This window comes from Macrobrachium rosenbergii, chromosome 4, assembly GCF_040412425.1.
Source record: "Macrobrachium rosenbergii isolate ZJJX-2024 chromosome 4, ASM4041242v1, whole genome shotgun sequence".
Lineage (NCBI taxonomy): Eukaryota > Metazoa > Arthropoda > Malacostraca > Decapoda > Palaemonidae > Macrobrachium > Macrobrachium rosenbergii.
This window is the reverse complement of record NC_089744.1, coordinates 37,805,694-37,826,096: the sequence shown is the minus strand read 5'-3', so window position 1 is coordinate 37,826,096 and position 20,403 is coordinate 37,805,694. Positions and strand designations below refer to the sequence as shown.

The 20,403-nt window shown below is 36.3% G+C and overlaps 1 protein-coding gene across 4 annotated transcripts in view; it reads right to left on the bottom strand.

Annotated features, from left to right (window-relative positions):
• The window catches only part of LOC136832782 (ubiquitin carboxyl-terminal hydrolase MINDY-1-like), a 127,975-nt gene that overhangs the window by 10,376 nt on the left and 97,196 nt on the right, over window positions 1-20,403 (bottom strand). For all 4 annotated transcript variants that reach the window (XM_067094339.1, XM_067094332.1, XM_067094356.1 and 1 more), the window contains one exon: window positions 14,100-14,256. In XM_067094339.1, the coding sequence (XP_066950440.1) occupies window positions 14,100-14,256 (157 nt within the window). The remainder of the gene's footprint in view (window positions 1-14,099; window positions 14,257-20,403) is intronic.

Genomic DNA, 20,403 nt, shown 5'->3' with positions numbered 1-20,403 from the left:
GCGCCATTCATCCTCCTCCCAATAGCAGCCAAACTATCGATGATGTCAGTCGGCATGACATCACGCAACGGCAGGCCAATGGGAACGTTGGAATGAGTAGCATTCCCAGATTTAGAAGGTCAGTCAGGCTTGAGCTTCGCCGCAGAAATGTGGCTTGAAGCTCGCCTTCTGCAACCAATCAAAATTTGCCGTCCATGACCCACCGCTGAAGCCCATGTATAAATTCGGAAGGACCTATGCAACCTGCCAGTCCTCTACTAGCTCCCGTTGGAGAATGACAGAAGAGACTGTCGAAACGTCGCAGCAACAAGTGTATAAGCAACTGTATTACAGCAACAAGTGTATAAGCAACTGTATAAGTTATAATATTCTGACTGTATAGAATATATAAAAAGCAGAATCCAAATTTTTTACTTTCCCTCATGAAACGACAAATACATGCGAGCTGTTAGCACGCACCTCCAATGAAGAGAAGTCCGCAATAAGGAAAATAGAAAGTCTTCTATAAAGTACACACAGCTGAAGCAGCAATAATATTCAATAAAACTTTATTTATTACTATTATTATTATTATTATTATTATTATTATTATTATTAATTATTAATTTTATTATTATTATTATTATTATTATTATTATTATCCCAGCTTTCCAGTTTTGAAAGAAAAATTCAAAGCAAAAAAATGAATATATGAACAATAAATATTAACACATGAGATAACACAATTAAAATTACAAAATGAGACTTATATAAGCCTGTTCAATAAAAATTTTACTGCACATAGTCTGAACCTCGTAAGTTTCAAAACTTTCTACTTCACATAGTCTGAACCTCGTAAGTTACAAAACTTTAACTACATAACTAAGAAAATCATTCCATAATTTGATAACATGGAATGAGCCACACGAAATAACATAGAAGATTGTTAGAATTAACTGCATGGAAGATCTCAATGCAAAGGATCAGAATTATGAAAAATTTTTATAAAGCATGCACAGTGATCTAACTGAATTACAGTGCCACAGATTAACACTCAGATGTGGAAAGATACAAGTCAGCTTCTGAAGACAAAACAGGGGAATAATATGGAAAATATGGGAAAATAATGGAACGAAAGCATTTCCACAGGAATGATAAGTCTATAAAATTTTTTCCGTGCACTTGATAAAATGAACCAGATATGTTTCTTCTTAAAAATGAATTTTCAGTTAAGAATGACACCTACAATTTTACTTAAAGAGTTGCAAGTGGTCAAAGAAACACAGTCAATTAAAAGAGCTTGGTGTGGGGTCCAGAGATCTAGAACTATTAGCAATCATCCTTTTTTAGTCTCCAGGTTCAACTTCATTCCCCATATTTTGCACCTTGCATGAATTTTAGCTAAATCTCTGTTAAGGAGATATAACTACAAACACAGGTTTACAATCAGGAGATAAGGTTTGTAACTGTTTTGTTCATTTTTTGGCATCTAGACTACATACTTCAAGTTTCATATATTTTGATGGTAGAGTTTAAGGGTAATGTTAACCGTTAATGTAAATTCTGTTGTGGTATCCATACTTCGCAGTTTTTTTCCTAAGTATAGGATCTCTCTTCCACTACCCTTCATTACTTGTGTATACCTTTGTTGTGCTAAGTGTTGTCAGTTTTTAGATTTGCTGAATTATATTCAGCTAATTTCATTCATTTATTTATTACCTCCAATACACTACCTTATTTGCCAGCATATGACTCAACCAAGTCTAGAACTTATTCTGTTAAAATTAAAAATACCCATGTCCCTAATTTTCACAGTCTTTTCCATTACACAAAATTTGAAGATTCTGACCTACCTGTCTTCAAATATTAATGAAAAGGAGAAGAAAGAGAATAACCTAAACAATCTACTTTCTTATGTATGTTCGGGTGGTCTTTCATGAAATGTGCAATTTTCGGAATTATAGTACAATACCAGCCTTTGCCTGATTAGCATAAGCCTAGCCTACCATCTCACTGTCTTCTCATTCTGTACTTGAGTTCACAATACTGTTATAATTGCATAACATACAAACAATTCTGTCACTACAGCAAAAAAAATAAAATAAAACACCACAGGTTCTTGAAATACTACAGCCAAACAACATGAAGGAACTTACACAAACATCTGTCTAATTAATCTAAAAACAAATTCCTTTTCTTCTCTCCATCACAAAGATTTATCAGTATTATTGTACTTTAATTTTGCACATATCAACAATATACTAAAAAAGTCATTAATACTGTATAGTATAAAACAATCATTACAATGAGAAAATGCATCAATGTTACTTAAAATTAAGCAATCATAAAAAAATTTCCATGACCATCAAAAGGACTTTCTGTCTGCCTAGCCTAAAGTCTTTTTTCCTCTTTTGCATACAAACACACAGGTATACAGACGACACTGTAAATTTATGTCTGCTAAAGTCATACCTTTTCTCTGTTCAGCAAGGGCCATGTGTCATTACCTGACAGCTACAGACATCAGAGGCAACATCAATAAAATTCTCTGCACAAGTCAGCACCAGAACATGATCAAAGTTTCCTACCACTTCAAACAAATAAGCCTTAAAGCTTACAGTACTGCAAGTACAAGATAAGCAGCACAGAAAAAATTTCTAATTAATGGGATCAGAACAGTCTCTGTCAAATTACCTCCTACACCTAATTTGAATGTAGCCACTATTTTAAATGTAGGTAACTAAAGTCAGTGTCGGCTGATCTGTCATCGAAATATGTCTTCATTACCAATTTGTCAGGCAACACTGCTCATGATATCAACTGCAGATTCAAATGTAAACAAATAGACTTTGAATCCATACCAAAGCAGTTATTCATATGGAAGACATGGGATTATACACAAAAAGTGCAAAAGTAACTATTTAGTGATAAATATGTCCTTTTGAGTTACTACAGATATACCATGCCATAATGATATAAAAACTAAGTATCAATAAGAAATACTGGTAAATCCATATGAATAACTAGAGAAGGAAGAGGGCTGCCTTCTCTGTCACATTACCTCATAGATCTAATCTGAATGTAACTACTAGTTTAGTTAGTTAGTTATAAATGATTTGTTTAACCAGACCTCTGAACTCTTTTAGGGTTCTTCTCGGGCTGGGAAACTACTAGTTTAAAGACATATAACTATATTCAGTGGCAGCTGATCTGTCATCGGAATGTTGGCTTCATTAACAATTTGTCATGGCAACACTGCTCATGATACTGGCTGCTGATTGGGTTACTTCCATTTTATCTGAATGTAAACAAGTAGACTGAATTTGTACCAAAGCAGTTATTCCCATAGAAGACACAGGATTGTACACAAAAAGTGAAAAAACAACTTTAATGACAAATATGTCCATTTGAGTTACTAAAAATATACCAGGCTATAATGATATATAAACCAAGTATCAATAAGAAATACTGGCAAATGTATATGAACAGCCAGAGAAGGAGGGTGGCCGTGGGAAATTATCTAACCTGACTTCCTGATTCAGAGCTTCCGCTAAAAAAGAGCTGCTATCACTTTTATCTCAAGGTGTCAGTCTGTACTTATCTACCGTAAAAATTCTTGTTTTTAATAAAAATAACATATTACACAAGCATATTGTATATATGACAAAGACTTGACTGCATAATATTTTTTGATAGTGATTGCTATATGCATTTTATAACTGACAGTCTATATAACAGGAAACAGTACCAAAGACTTGAGTCAAGACACATGTTTCAGTTATGTCTTTTTCTTCATAAATTTTTCTTTACTTGATAAAAGTCATTAAGGCATGAATAAAATTGTAAAAAATACACAACTGGCTTGGTTAGAATTCGCAAAATTCCTTTGTAGTTCGAATTTTGCATACTTATTCTTGTCTCTCTTTCATGCTGGTCTTAATACTGTATTAACTTTCCACGTACAGTGCGTCCTCGACTTGCGGCAGGGGATCTGTTCCGGCGCCGTGCCGTAAGTTGATTTCTGCCATAAGTCGGTTTTTCACCATTATTGGTGCTTTAGCGGCGCTTAGGGGGTTGTAACTTGATTTATGGTGCCGTAGCTTGATGTTGCGTCAAGTTACAGCGCTGTAAGCCCCATTAATGCCTATTCTTGCTGCTTGTGCCGTCAACAGTGGCATAACTTGATGCAACATCAAGTTATAGCGCTGTAAAATTCCGTTAACAGTCAGTGGGGCCGTAAGTCGAGGGCGCACTTAATTGTTTGATTCATGAGGTGAAGTGGAAATCTCATGATACGAATAAAACAGGTCAGACCTATAGTAAACTGGGAGGGTTGGGTAATGCTACATTTACTCTTTAAATTCTTGCAGGAGAACATTTGAGAACTGTCAATAAAATGCTGGGCTGTATTTTTTGAAAACCATGAATTTATCTATATATAAAAAATATTGCCAAAAGATTGATTTAAAATGAAAAATTATGTATTATCAATGTGCTTATCCTATTTGAGTCTTATGAAGCTAAGTATTCAAAATGCTTTCCCAGTGATGCTGAAAGAAGCAACTTATTTGAGATACATTTCTGCCTTTTCTTACATCCAACAATTTACTGGCTACTAACCGAGAAAACTTTATAAACACTGTTGGGCTCTAACTTCAAGTATCGGACTATTATTTTGTTGGCACTGATAGACATTATGAATGGGTATATGGCTGGTGTGAGATAAAATCAGTACAGGCATACATACAAGAATTCATTCCTCCTTCTCTGTTGCAAGACAAAGCAAAAGTTTAACATCGTTGAAAAGTATTTGTTGATCCAAATAAGGGAAATTAATAAAGTTATAACTGGAGGTGCATTTAGAGATGTATTTTTCTATGGTATCAATAAACAGGTTTTGAAGTGGGAAAAACCTATTTCTGATAGTTGCTGTTTCATCCTCAAGGAGTTACCTTTCCATGGTCTGCCAGAGCACCATGGTGACCAAACTAATGCCAAAGAATTCTCTTTTAGCTGGTCTTGGGGCCAGGTATTGTGTCGTAGTGATAAACACTGTCACACTTGATGGAGTAAGTAATGGACTCAAGATAAGGGGAGCTTTCCCTAATCTTTACAGCGAAGCTGCATACCCAGGTTCTTCCACTGCCAAAACCTGCTTAGAAGAAGAAGTGATTAATGCACATGCGCAATCCACCATACTGTCAACAACAAAATCGCGAGGAGACCAAGAAGCATTGCTTTCTGTTGGTCAATGCAGGATGATCCCTTGCCCAAATACCTTGCCTTTTCGTCAGGGAAGTGGGAGGGTTTTGGGGACTCAACATCATCAGGAGAGAAAATGCACATTGAGGTGTCTCACCAAGGATTATCAGTACAGGTTGACCATCACTAACCCGGCAATCAGTAGTCCGGAACAATCAGTAATCCGGCACAAATTTCGGCTAGAGTAATTTCCAATGTTTCTGCACAAATTTTCAAATTTCCTGGGTCGCTGCGCTAACTCGTTTGCCGGCCGCTTCGATTTGGTGGCGCAGTGTCCTGCATCAACAAACTGGCAGCCTAGCCTACATTATACTGAACTCTATTCACATATTAACAGTATTATACAAACATCAAGATAACAAATATGAATCTTTTTCATGGATCTTTTAAAAAGTTATGCTTTACTAAATTGTTTCCAATTGTATTATAAATTGCGATCAATGTTTTGTTTTGGGAATCAATATCGCTGTGTTTATTTAGCCGCATTTAACTAAGTTCAAAGCGCTTTTCTTGCTTCTAGTTAGCGTAAATGAATATGGATACTTTATTTACTTGGGACACGGATATTTTTCGTTATACGAAGTGTTTTTAAGTCGAAATATAACTTAAATACATTTCGTTGTGAAATTAATTTAGCTATTTTTTTCATTAATATATGACATTCGCGGGAATCACGGCTGGCCGTTTTGGGGGCATGTTTGTTTTGTGTAAAAAAAAATCAGGATTCCGTTCACTATTTTCTCTTGATTTCATCATAATACGAGCTATACATATTTATCTTTTATCGGCGTGAAAACAGTAGTAATTTGTATTCTTTCATGCCCAGTAGTTTTGATTAAAATACACTCTCTCCAGTTTTATTTACGGTCGAGCTTCATCCATGTTGCCGATGCACGATAATTGATAGTCATTAGCAGCTTGAACATTGTTTTCTCAGCTTCAGCTACAACTTACAGCTTTAAGTTACTGTAGCAGTATATTTCCCTGCCGATCTTTTCTCCAAAGCGAATAAGGGTATAGTGTAAAAAATATATCAGTCCTATTGTACAGTACTTAACGTCATTTGTAACATAACTACGGTAATTTTGTATTACCGTACGATGGTTGAAATACAAGCAAAACAGTTGTTATCTGATACGATTATTAGCAAAACAAGTTTCCCATTCAGTTGTTTATGGCTGTACGCATTTATGCAAGAGTATAACGTTACTAACAATACTTTTATCATTCTCTTTTACTTTTTTAACTAGCAGATGGAATAAAGAGATGGAGGAAAAGAAGTTTTTCTATTGTAAGTTGGTCTCCCTCGCTGCCTGATTGTACCTGCTGCCTGCGCCTGTACGAATTCTAAAAATATTTCCTAAATATTTTCGTACCGGTATTAATTGCTAACCCATCGTAATCGTAAACTCAAAATATCGTAAGTCGAATTATCGTAACTCAAGCACTACCTGTATTTGATAATTGTCTTTTCTTTATTATCCAACTTGTACTGATTTATGGGATATTTTAATTCTAAGATGAGGTGCTTAGCTACTGGGTTTCGTGTATTCTAGCCTAATAAATGGCTAATCCGGCAAAATGGCTAATCCAGCAAAATGGCTAATCCGGCACCCTCCAGGTCCCGGTGATGCCGGATTAGTGATGGTCAACCTGTATCATCAGGGGTGAGTATTGGAGCCCTATTATGTTTGATGTGAAGTTTTGTATTCTGAACTGACCCATTTGTTGTTCCAGTCAGAATTCTAACATCAGACCTTATTTGGGCAGCATTTGTATCCACTCTCACTTTTCGGTTACCCGATGCAGTACTTTTACACTTGGGGTGTACATGACTGACTTAATTTCCTTAATTTCCTTTTCAGAATCAAGCATCATGTCCCTTATACATTGCTGGTCTGTGGCAAGGACATCTTTGATGTTACTAATAATTTCATTATGGAATTGATCAAATGCTGCAAAATGTATATCCCTTTTGGGGGAGCTTGTGCAATCTGATTGAGCTTCAACAACTGAATTGTAACTGCCTGTTAACCAAGGGGCAGAAGTCCTGGGTAAGATACTATACCCCTCTGAAAATATAGTCATTTCAGTCGGAGTTAGGTGGATCCCAGTACTAGCCCTTTTGGGGGAGAGATCATCTTCAGCATCGATAGTTACAGAAGGATAGAATTCCTTTAGCTGAAATTTGTGCCCCTGAGCTTTCTTGGTTTAGCAGGGACATTTCAGTGGCAATGTCCACTTCATGTTCACTAGTAAGAATGTAACCCTTCATGTAAAGATTTGTCTACTTTCTCCATGGGATTAACCAGGGAGGTACTGGGACTGATGTTACTAGGTTTTGGCCCAAACATAGATCTTGTTCTCAGAAAGGGTTAAATATCTGCTCCCAGAGTTCTGCCTGAAAGATATAATCTCCCCCTTCCTCACCCCTACTGAACCCTAGGACCCATCGAGACAGCTTAAAATGAGCTATTTCATCCTTAAAACTTGCTGCCAAAAGCATACTACAAATTTTGCACATATCTGGTGCCAAAGCAAATTTTCCTTGTTTTTTACAAAGACTATGCTCATGGCAGGTGGTATGGGCCGTACCCACTGGCAAAAAGCACACCGAGCAATTTGCTGTGGAACACTTGAGCTGAGGGTCCTACATAATGGCGGCCCTGTAATGATATAAAATAAGTTGCTATTAAAAGCTAGTTAGTATTAATTGCTGAGGGTCCTACATAATGGCGGCCCTGTAATGATATAAAATAAGTTGCTATTAAAAGCTAGTTAGTATTAATTGTTTTTAATGAGGGACACTTCTGTACTTCCTCATATAGTTTCCATTATTACAGGTTAACTTTATTACAAGTGTGTAGTTGTAATACATTTTATCAAATATCTGTGTTAACTTAAACAATCTAAGGTTTAGGTTAGTTTTCACACCTGTATATGGCTGTATTACTTATACACTGTTAGTCCTTTTGCAATGGCTATGTGAAATTTTAATTCTAATTGTCATGCCATTCAGACTAACTATATTACTATGAAATAATGTTTAACTAACCCAAGTTAATATTTTATATGGCTTAGGGTAATGATTCTAGCATAATCCACATTAAGCTAAGATTAGAGGATTTCTTAGAGGGTTCTCGCTTAACCTATTCTAGGTCACTGCCTGTTCTAGGCTTTAAAACTTACGGATATAAACTATACAGAAAAGAACCCTCTTATAATCTAGTTTTCTGTTTTATGTGACCGAGACTACCCATTTACCTGATATTCGGCCACCACTGTTTTAGGCTAATACGTAGCAGGATATTCCCTTAAAAAGGAATTCCTACTTAATCTGGTTAGGCTACTCCCTGTTCTAGGTTTATATCACCTTTATGAATAAAGGCTATATAAGACCCTACTAGTATGTAGCCTTATGGATCGGCTACCAGGTCATAAAAACTAGGTTATTCTACTGAGCCCATGATACTGTTTATATTTATATATAATTCTAGGCTTATATGTTCTAAACTGCCACTTAGAACAATAATAGGATATTTTCCTAAAATGTTCTTTCTTAGCCTAGTACATAAAGGGTGTTGCCTAATCCAGATTATTATAGATCACTCTTATATAAAAACAGAAACTTACTAATATGTAGCCTTAAAGTTAGGCTACTATTTTTGTCTAACTTGGGTTTTTGTTTACATCCAGTCCTAGGATATTTGGTCTACTATATAAAACAGTAACTCACTAATGTGTAACTTTATAGCTAGGCTATCACTTACTCTAATCTAGGCTACTGCCTAATGCGAATTAGTTAATTCACACTTACGGGTATGGGTTACATAAAACACAATTATCTTAGTATGTAGCCTTGAAGCTAGGCTACCATCTCATCCAGCACAGATTACTATTTCATCTAGTCCTACGTTCCAGTCTAAGTTAACGATTTAGTCCAATAATAGGATGTTTTGTACAAAGTTATCACTTAATATAAGGTACTGCCTAGTCCTGGTTTATTTAGATCATGCTTACGATGCTTACGTGTACAGACTTATTAAAAGGAAAAAATTTACTAATCTGTAGCCTTACAGCTAGGCTACCGATTTATTTTGCCCAGTTATTGTTATCTGTTCCTAGGGTCCTTGGTCTAAGCTAGGCCACTTAAGGATATGTAATCCTAGGTTATAGGCTACAGACAACATCCACTATTAATCTAGTCTAAATTATTCTCACTTACTACCTAGATTATTGTAGATCTCAAATAATCTGAAAGGATTGTTTATATTAATGGTAAGTTGTGGGACATTTCTTTTAGTTAATACATTTAGTCAGAATAACAAATTCTTTAAAACAACTTGCACTTTACGAAACTAGTAATCAACGATGAGTAAACACCAACCATGTGATGGCAAGAAACGCCGGGTTCCAGATTTCACACACAATTTGATTATCAATTCCAAAAGTTTAAAACTAAAACTTCAACTGGAACTTAATATTAGGCACTTATCTAGCTATTTTTGATGTTTCCATGATCCTTGCTAGTGAAATCAGAGAAAAAAAGTCTAATTTTTTTGGAGCACTGGTAATAATTAACCTTACTGAGTTGACCAACGCAGAGTAATGGTTCTTGGTCTCTGCATGGGTCTGTAGTTGACAATATGGCAGACTGCACATGCACATTAATCACTTCTTCTTCAAAGCAGGTTTTGGCAATGGAAGAACCTGGGTATACAGCCTCGCTGTAAAGGTTTGGGAAAGTGCCCCCTTATCTTTGAGTCCATTACATACTCCATCAAGTGTTACAATGTTTATCACTACTACACAATACCCGGCCACGATACCAACTAAAAGAGAATTCTTTGACATGAGTTCGGTCACCATGGAGCTCTGGTAGACCATGGAAGGGTAACTCCTTGAAAACGAAACAAGCGACTACATTATAAAAAATGAAGGATAAAATATGAGTGATAAGGGAGCTTAACCTAACTGAAAGTCTTACACACTTTTCGATGAACGTTAACTTATGAACAGGTAAGGTATATTATTTAATATTGACATTTTTATTTCAAAAGTACTGAAATTCTTCAATCAACTCTCTCTCAAAAAAAGAAACAAAGGAATCTCTCTCTCTCTCTCTCTCTCTCTCTCATTTATCTCTTATTCTCTCTCTCTCTCTCTCTCTCTTTCTCTCTCTCTCTCTGACTGCAGGCAGAACATCCCACAGTGTTGCCATGACGAGATGTCAAAGAATGTTAATTTTTCAGGGACAGATGAGTCTGCAAAGCTTTACCTTAGATATCTAATCCATAAATGGCTGGCTATACTGTAATACAATAGTACAGGTAGTTAAGGGGATCTTGGTTATACCTTTCGATCAGAGCTTAGGATAATCTTCTCTTCTTATCTCCTTTCACCCAATAACTAATTGGTACTGTATACTACAATCAAAGATTTTTTATATTATTACCCTCTATGCCTCACATGGATAACAAACATCTTATTTTCTGGAGTCTACTCACCCTTAAACTAATACAAACGCCTTACATTTACCCCTTAAAGATATTTGTCATGTCTTTTAACAACCTTCTAAATTACCAGATCCTTGTTCCCTAACCTATATCAGTCACCATATGCTCTCCTTTATCCTTCACATCTCTATCAACATTCTGGGACATTCTCGCATTCTCAGCAAATATGATTTATGGGGTTAGAATGAAACAGTGTTCATATTTTATATGAAACACAATTATACTGTTTTCATACAAAGCCAACATTTAATATGAAAGAAAACAGATTTTCTCATATACATCTTCCACTCGCTGAATTCCCTCCTACCACCCACAGTTCTCAGAATTTAATATCCAAACTACAAAGTGAGTAAGACAGGTGACTGATGGGTACCTGAAGCTCCAGGCAGCACATGCAGTATTCAAGGTATTCATACTGTAGTTAAAATATCCAAACTACACTCATCTTATCATATCCTTATAAAGCAATTACATATAACAAATAGGAGCACAATATAGAATTATACATGCTAGTGAAAAATCTTCCTAAAAAATTGAGTGATGTGGTACCAAATTCTGAAACACAGACTGCAGAGTATAACTACACTAGAACATTTCAAATATATCCCACATAATTCCTTATAATTTCTATCCTAAATTACACTGTATTTAACATTTAACTATCATTTTAAGACATTAAAAATGTATCATGTCTAAAAAAGAAGCAAAGCAAAAAATAATTTTAATAAGGTAGCTGATAAGTACATAAGTTCAAGTATATAACAAGTGCATATACTCTTAAATTAACACTGACAACTGATGTATATATGCAGTATATCACAAGGAAAAATGTAACAACCAGTGTTTCATTTTCCCTGTGGTAGACAGTCGCCACCCTACTTACAAATGAGTTATGTTTCGGATGGCCATTCGTATCTTGAATTGTTCATGAGTTGATTTTTAATATGTAGCGCATAATTTTTTGCTGATGTTTGCATTCTCTTGTCAACTCGGGAGTCATAGACTATACTATTTTCACTGCATTTTTTAATCTTGCAGTATTATAAAGAATTACTTTGGATGATAGAAAGGTAAAAAGAAGAAAATAAAATTGAGATTCATGCAACATTCAAAATTTAGTAATTTTTTCATGTTTTGAAAGTTATGAACTTGGAGAGAATTTATCAGGAGCAGCATCTGACATTGAAGTTCACAAAGTAAACAATGCACACTGCCATCTATTGACAAAAACACATACTAAATGTTTCCTAAGGGGAGAGGAAATATAGAAAATGGGAATTCATCATCAGGAGGCAGGAAGACAGATCAAGAAGCAGGAAGATAGAAATAAGTAGGAATATTTTACAAGTATGAACGAATATTCTCGTGATTGTAAAAAGAATACATGGTATTAATCACGAGAATACTCCTGATAATCATAATAGGTGTACAGAGCAAAATTTGAACTTGTGACCCTGTCTGTTTGTATCTATGAATGTTCGCAACTTGAACGTTTGTAAGTAGGGTGGTGACTGTATACATAAAAGTACATCCAAAGTGATACACAATTAAATATTAATATGTCTTTTTATGTATAGTCACCACCCTACTTACGAACACTCAGATACAAACAGACTGTCGCAAATAAAATTTTGTTTGGAGCACTCCTCTTTGCCATTCGTTAGTTCAAATTTTCCTCTGTAAGCCTATTCTGCCTAGTAAGAATTTCTGCCACATGATTATCCCAAGTATTCTCATAGATTAACTACCATTTATTCTTTTTGCAATCACGAGAATATCTGTTCATACTTGTAAAATATTCCTACTTATTTCTATCTTCCTGATTTAACTCACTCTTTGATGAATTCCTATTTTCTATATTTCCTCTCCCCATAGGAAACTTTAGTATGCATTTTTGTCAATACATGGCAGTGTGCACTGTTTACTTTATGAACTTCCAATGCCAGACGCAGCTCCTGCGAAATTCCCTCCAAGTTCATAACTTTCAAAGCATGGAAAAAATACTAAATTTTGAATTTTGCGTGAATTTTAATTTTATTTTCTTCTTTTCACCTTTCTAACAACCAAAGTACAGGCAGTCCCTGGTTTACGACTGGTCCGGCTTACGACATTCCGAGATTACGCTTTTCAAATATACTCATCAGAAATTATTTCCTGGTTTATGACGCATGTTCCGGGGTTACGACACCAATCTGACGGAAGAAATATGGCTCCAAAACAGCAGAATAATCAAAATTTGGAGGTTTGTTGATGAAAAACTCAATAAAAATGCAGTTTACATCATTTCCAATGCACCAAAAGCATTAAAAGTAAGGTTTTCTTTGGCTTTTGGACAATTTTTGGGCTTACGACAATTGTCGGTTTACGATGCAGCGTAGGAACGGAACCCCCGTCGTAAACCGGGGACTGCCTGTACATCTTTATAATACTGAATGATTTAAAAACACAGTGAAAATAGTATAACACGGGAATGTAAACATGACATATTTCAGAGTTTAATGTCTTCCTAAGTTTTAATAATTTTCAACAAAAATTATACACTACATATTAAAAACTAAATTACAAACAATTCAAGATACAAACAGCCATCCGGACCATAACTCATTTGTAACTTGGGTAGCGACTGCATGAGATGCATATCATTATATATATTTTTGTACGTATATTATGTACGTTCTATTTTTAGAGAGACAATGTTGCCTGTATGCAAAGTAAAAACATTTCTACAACAAAATGATCATCCTTTTTTTTAATATTTTCATTAAAATTATGATTTCTAGCACACCGACAACTTTTGTCATCTCTCATAGATATGGTGCTAATGCTATCTAAGCATCCCTGAAACAGAAAAGGATGGCCAGGCAGTAAGTGCATTAAACTTTATTGCTAATATCTGTTTCATTTCCTGATGTGTGTATTTTTACCGCTTAGCCTTACGTATCCTGTATAGTTTTCTTATTTATCAACATCTTATGTTTTCATATTCTTTTTTGTGAGAACTACTTAAATAAAAATTTAGGCATTTCCTAGAAAAAACCTGCCTGCTTATTAAAGAATAACCAATCTTTTTATACGGACTGAAACAGGCCTTTACCATCCTTCAATCTCACCTATCAATTTGTCGATAATTTTCATGCATTTTCATAAACAAAAATAGTAGCCGTCATGTAGAGAAATCTCCTGATACCCTTCAAGAGCATTGTAAATCAGCTACCTTCAATAAAACTAAGTCAAAGTTTTCTATACCCAATTTCCAAATGCTTCTCATAAATCAAGATATTGCCTCAACTTACTTTCTAATGAGAAAAATTACAAATACAGCATAAATTACAGTATAAATACCTCCTTTTTCTTTTTTTCTTCATGTGCATTTGAAGGATTAGGAGTCTGGTAGGCTGGAAGGGAAGAAGGTACAGTCTGGCGAGGATGGCTTGCAGCTGCTTCCGCTGCAGCAGCCAAACGGTTTTCTTCCTCCTGAAGTTTTTGTGCTATTTCCTCACTGTAAATATATCCATGTGAATCTTAAATATCTTGAATATCTTTAAAAAAATGAACAAGAACTATCAAAATACTAAAAACCAGTTCACTTGGAGAGCAACTAAAATACAGTAGTGATGTTACAATGTTATACAAATTTATAATCAAGAATTTCAAAATGGATTCAAGATACTGTATTGGACATTTATAATAACCAAGAGATACAAACTAAAAATTTAATTCTGGGATAACCTGTATTTCAAAACCTCTAAGAATACCAATAGGTACCATTATTCAATATCATAAAACCACACACAATGTCTCTAAAATAACATTAAAAAGAAGTATAATGATAAAAATTATATAAGCCAACAATTACAGGAACTGAACACTGGCAGCAGTCTGACACCATCTATCCAATTCTAATACCACAGCTTCGATAAGAGGAAAAGGGCTTAAGCCTCTATTTTACTATTAAGTTCTTAAAAATCATTCATACAGGCAGTCCCCGGTTATTGGCGGGGCTCGGTTATTGGCGATCAGGTTTTATGGGGCTTGTCTAGCGATGAAAATCAGCTATTTTTTGCACCAATTTCCACTTATCGATGCTGATAATCGGATACTGGCACCAATACATCCCTAACAGAGGCACCAACCTCCGGTTATCGGAGCTGATAAGTGCCGAAAATTGCAGATTTTCGGTTATCTGCAATTTTCACTTATTGTCACACCGTCGGAACGGTACCCCCGCCGATAACCTGGGACTGTCTGTAGTGATGTGGTGTATAACACTATTAATAGACTTATACAAAAAAATATTTCATTGTCAACACCCATGTAACACAACTGCAAGCTACTGTGTGTCATTTAGAAAAGTAGAACACAGCAAATCTTGTTACCATACTTTACATATTAAATTTTCAATTATCACCAATGTTCATTAATTTTGTAAAATGAAAGTCCTTCAGGTCAACCTCTGCAATTAAGGTCCATAGTTCAGCGGTCTGAATAAACAATAGTACAGTTGCATGGAACTTGTTACGAGAATGATTACACATAAACAATAAAAACATCAATTAACATACTCACCCTACATCCCGAGAAACTTTACCCATTAATCTTACAGATGAAAACACTGAAAAAAAACCCAAGATCTCTTGCTTTCCATCAAGGAAAATTTTCTTATCATCCCTAATTACCTTTATTATGTCAACATCTTACCTGATGTAAAAACTATCATCATAACTTTCATTTATTGTTGTCTTATACTCTTGATTACATAACTAAACCTAAAACCTGAGGCTCTTAAATCTAAAGGCTTACCCTAAAAATTTGTTTTCATCCATTCTTACAAAAAGCACACTGTATATACAGTCACGCACAGAAATATGTACTATACTTCAAAACACTGTACACATCCTTGTAACTGAGATACTAACTAAACAGGCTTTGGTTAGCATAGCAAGCAATAAATTATTCATGGCAGCACTTTAGGTATTTGCTCCAGAACTTTATACCTTTTACTTTTCTCCCATTCTATTTGGTCTCCTCTGCCTAGGCTGACCAATTTCTCTGATATCTGTCCTTATCCAATTTCCACCTCTTCTCTTACAAAATAAATCCCTATGGCAAGACTCATGAGTGTATGACTAAGTGATCTGCATAAACTACTTCAGACTAAAACTTGCAACAATACTTTACCTATACGCATGCACACATACACATGTATAAATATATACATATGCATATAAAAACTACATACTGTATTACTTCACAAGTTACAGATTCTTACCACCTGATAATTGGAGAATGATCAAATTCCTCTAATTATGAAATGTTTAATTTACTCTTATTTCAACACAGACCTGCCACACAATGTGCTCAATTATTGAAACTATTGCTGGACTTGGCTTATTAAAGAAAAAAATTGTATGCAGCCTGTCACATATTCATGACTAGGAGTTTTAAAAATATTGTTTTCAGGAATGGTTATACTTCATCCAGTCACAAATTATTAAATTTTGGCTGCTCTGCAAACAGATTCATACTGAGCACTGCCCACGGGCATGAGCACTTAGACCATCAATGGGGAAAGTTAGTGGGCAAACAGCATTCATAGTTAAAGAGGGCACAGACAATGCTTATTATTTTAGAGTCAGATATGGAATTATGACACTGCCGGATGCAAAAAGTTGGGTGCAGTCTTTTTAATCCACTGTCTTATTTACTGCTTTGCTGCTAATAAAGGAAGACCATTCTTTACATTTTTGCAGGTGTTCCAGCACTCTCTCCAGAGTTTGCATGATGAGGGCACAGCTCAAGATACAGCTCAGCCATATAGACATGTCATAATACCAATCTTTGGTACTGTCTTCCTCTCCTATTTTCATGATCCCTCAGAGCTGAATACAGTGGCCTGTGTAACATAACTGCACTGACACCTTAATCCTCACAGCCCAGGCTAAAATATACATTAAGTACACCCCTAGACTGGGCTAAATTTAAGGATGGCCAATTTAAAAAAAAAACATCAACGGAAAGAAGATATGCATATGCACAGTATAAAAAAATGTTTACAAAAATCTCTGTACCTTCCACGGGAAGTTGAAAGTAAATATTTCTAAGCCTGTGTGGGGCATCTCTACCAAGACAGTCATAATAAATATGCTAATTTTACCATGCTTTAAATGTTTTTCTAATAATTTTTTTAATTTTTTTGTAAAATTATAATTACAGTTCACACAACATCATAACAGATAAGACCTAAATTCAATAACAAATTCTGAGTATATTTATTGTAAAATATTTACATCATCCTTGGATGGCAATGGCGAACAAAATTCCCCTTTGACACCTCAAGGCAAACTGATCTCTCTCTCCTGCACCAACTAGCCATTACAGTTGCTGTAGGAGTTCCCAAGAGTCATTTATGGCCCATGGAAGTGATCTGAATACTTTTCCCATAAAATCTGTTCAAACTGTATGGCACAAAATGTTGATTGTCAGAGGATGATACCCGGAATTTCCCCTAAAACTACAAATAGTCGTCATCTGATGACACCTGCTCACAAAGGGTTAAAACCCATAAACAAAGAACTCAAGTTTCCTTAACATTAAAGGACTGCTCTGAGCAAGACATCTACAGCTGATATACTGTCCTGTTACACAAGCAATGCTCTGACACAAAACACAAAGGATCAGTGTTGCAGCACACTGCAGCGTAGGCATAACCTAACGTAAGGAGGTCAGTAAAATTAAAAAATATGAAAGCACTAGTAAACATCATTTACTGCCCTTAAGCACTGTGCACATACAACAGAAAACAGGTGAATAATGTACAACAGAAAATCAGAAGAAATTACTGAAGACTCGCCAAAATGAAATGAAGCTTACAGTTTCATTGCATTTATCCTTTGTGTTTTTTCTAGCATTTCTATTATCATTTACCGTACTTTCTGCATCCTGCTGGCTTACTCAACTGGGACATTTTTATTGCTTACAGTGCAATATTTATGGCTATATTCACTGAGAAAACTTATTTTCTGGTGATACAGACAGTCCCTGGTTATCGGCGGGGTTGGTTATCAGCGATCCAGTTTTAAAGGGCTTGTCTAGCGACAAAATCAGCGATTTTCGTCGCCGATATCCATTTATCAGAACTGATAATCTCTGGTTATCAGTGCCAATAAGTGCTGAAAATTGCCGATTTTTGGTTATCGGCGATCTTTGTTTATCGTCACACCATCAGAACGGACCCCCGCCAATAACTGGGGGCTGCAAGTATCTACACAGTATTCTATACTGCCTTTGTTTCTCTGAATTCTATTGATTTTACTTGGTGCATGTTTACAAAAGGAAGGCTAGGTAAATTGTAAAGTCTGGCTAAGTTTTAAGGTAGGCTAGCACAGACCAGGACTGGCATTTGCCCAGTTCTGCCCTTCTTAAAATTGTAGTCCCCTCAATCCCCTTGACATTGCGTATTAAGCTGCTATCTTCAAAGGGATTACTCTATGGAACCTATCCCAAAACAAAATATTTATTTTTCTAAGTTGAGGAATAAATAGTGCAATGATGAGAGCTCACACCTTCAATGCCAGCTCCCAGGTGCACAGAACATCCTGCTTAAAATCTGAAATGCAATGTAAAAGAGCTTTGGCTGATGATACAAAAAGAGAATCTTAGTTCAATATGCCATTAAAACCAGCCACACAATGCACTTTGGCTATAGAGATATCACTGGACTGTGCCCATCTAGAAGAATAAAACAAATATGACATTTTTATAATAAAATAAATTTTATATATACTTACCCAGTAATTACTTAGCTAAGAGTTTCTCTTGCCTCGGCAGCTCAAATTAAAAAATTTGCAGGTTAGCGCTTTAGTTTAGTGCAGGTGACTGGTCTCCCCCACTAACGAGAGTATCAGGAACTACTCGGCAAATACTCGTCATTACGTTTATGCTTTATGTCCATGTGCGGGGAGGAGGGAGGGCTCCATCTGTAATTACTGGGTAAGTATATATAAAACTTTATTTTATTATAAAAATGCCATTTTTATATATGTAACTTACCCAGTAATTACTTAAACTGAATCCACATTGACAGGTGGTGGGGGATTCATGGACAAATTCTGTTTCCAATCATTAATTCATATAATGATTTGAGATACTAGATAAGCTGCCAGCATTGGATACAATGCTTGTAGTTCCTTGTTAGTTAAGAGAGCCTGCAGCAGAGAACTGCCTCTGGTTGTTGCTCAACTTAACCTGCAGAAGCGTGGCAGTAAAGCCAGGAGCACCTCTACTTAAGTGGGAGCTTTGTAGCCAAGGAGTACTCCGATGGCTAGCAAAGCATCAGTGGAAGTTATGCAGCTCAAGGAGTTATCCGATGGCTAGCAAAACTTTAAAAAGTTCCCTTGTCCTGAGCGCAGTACCAATATAAACAACCAGATATGACTGTCCCTTGCACTGAAATAAAGACCATGACCCATTCACTGACAGTGATGGGTGCTCCAGGTAAATTGTAACATACGGCTCTCAAAAGTCTCAGCACCTTACTACAAGGTGAATAGATAGTAGGAGAAAATCCTGTGCTTCCTTCCACAATGCCAAGCCAGTTACTAATAATGATCGCAAAGTACTGCAAGAATCTAACACTGTTTTAACTTTCTTCAAGAGGCGAGGAGTGAAGAGTGATTACACTTCCAGAAGGTCAATTGTAGAATGGACGTCATGGGCATAAAGTGCCTGAAAGCTAATGAGGTAGAAGCCATTCTGACATCCTTAGCCTCCCTTAAAAGGAGAAAAATGCTCTCCTACTTCTAAGAGTGTTTCAGAAAAGGTTGACTGTAGACTGGACATCAGGGGCACCACACAGTGCCTGAAAGCCAATGAGGTAGAGGTTGTACTATGTGTCTAACTTTCACTAAAAGTAGGTCAATATCTCTCCAGAAACTAAGAGTGGCATCAGAAAACAAGTCCAATCACAAGAGAGGACCATACGTTCTTAGACAGCGGGTGATAGAACACTGAAGGTCATGAAAAACCTCCTGTGCTTCCAATCCTGCTCAGGTCATATCGTAAAACTCCAAAAGAAAACAAGCTTCTAACTCTTCTCCAGAGCCAAGGATGCGGGAGAGTTGGCGCCAGACAACCGAAAGCTGGCGTCAGGTGTACTGAGCTGATGCCAGGGTGTAGGTGGGGCCAGCAGAGCTGGTCGTCAGCTAACTAATTGGTCAGGAGCTGGTGGGTGCTCCTAGAAGTTCGGGGTAGAGCTGGCACCTGGCTGTAGCTGGTGCCAGGTGAGGAAAAACAACTTGGGCTGATGGATGCCCCTGGGAGCCTGGAGCACAATCCCCGGCTGCCAAAACCATCCTCTCTTCCATTAAGTTCTTGGGAGAGAGAGAGAACAGCTCCAGGTCACGGAAACGTCTTCATTCTTGGTTTAAAATTCCCAGGGTTAACGAGCAACCCGCGTTACTAAGTCAGACATACCTCGATATGCATCTCTCAAATGTCTTGGTAGCACCTCTGAAAAAACATCTTCTTGATAAACACCTGGACAGCCCAAACCCTGTCCAAGCAGAAGCATACCACCCTTGATAGTGTCTCTTAAAGTGAGATTGTTCGAGAAGTTAATTGTCCGAGAAGTTACAAAAGGTGGAAGGAT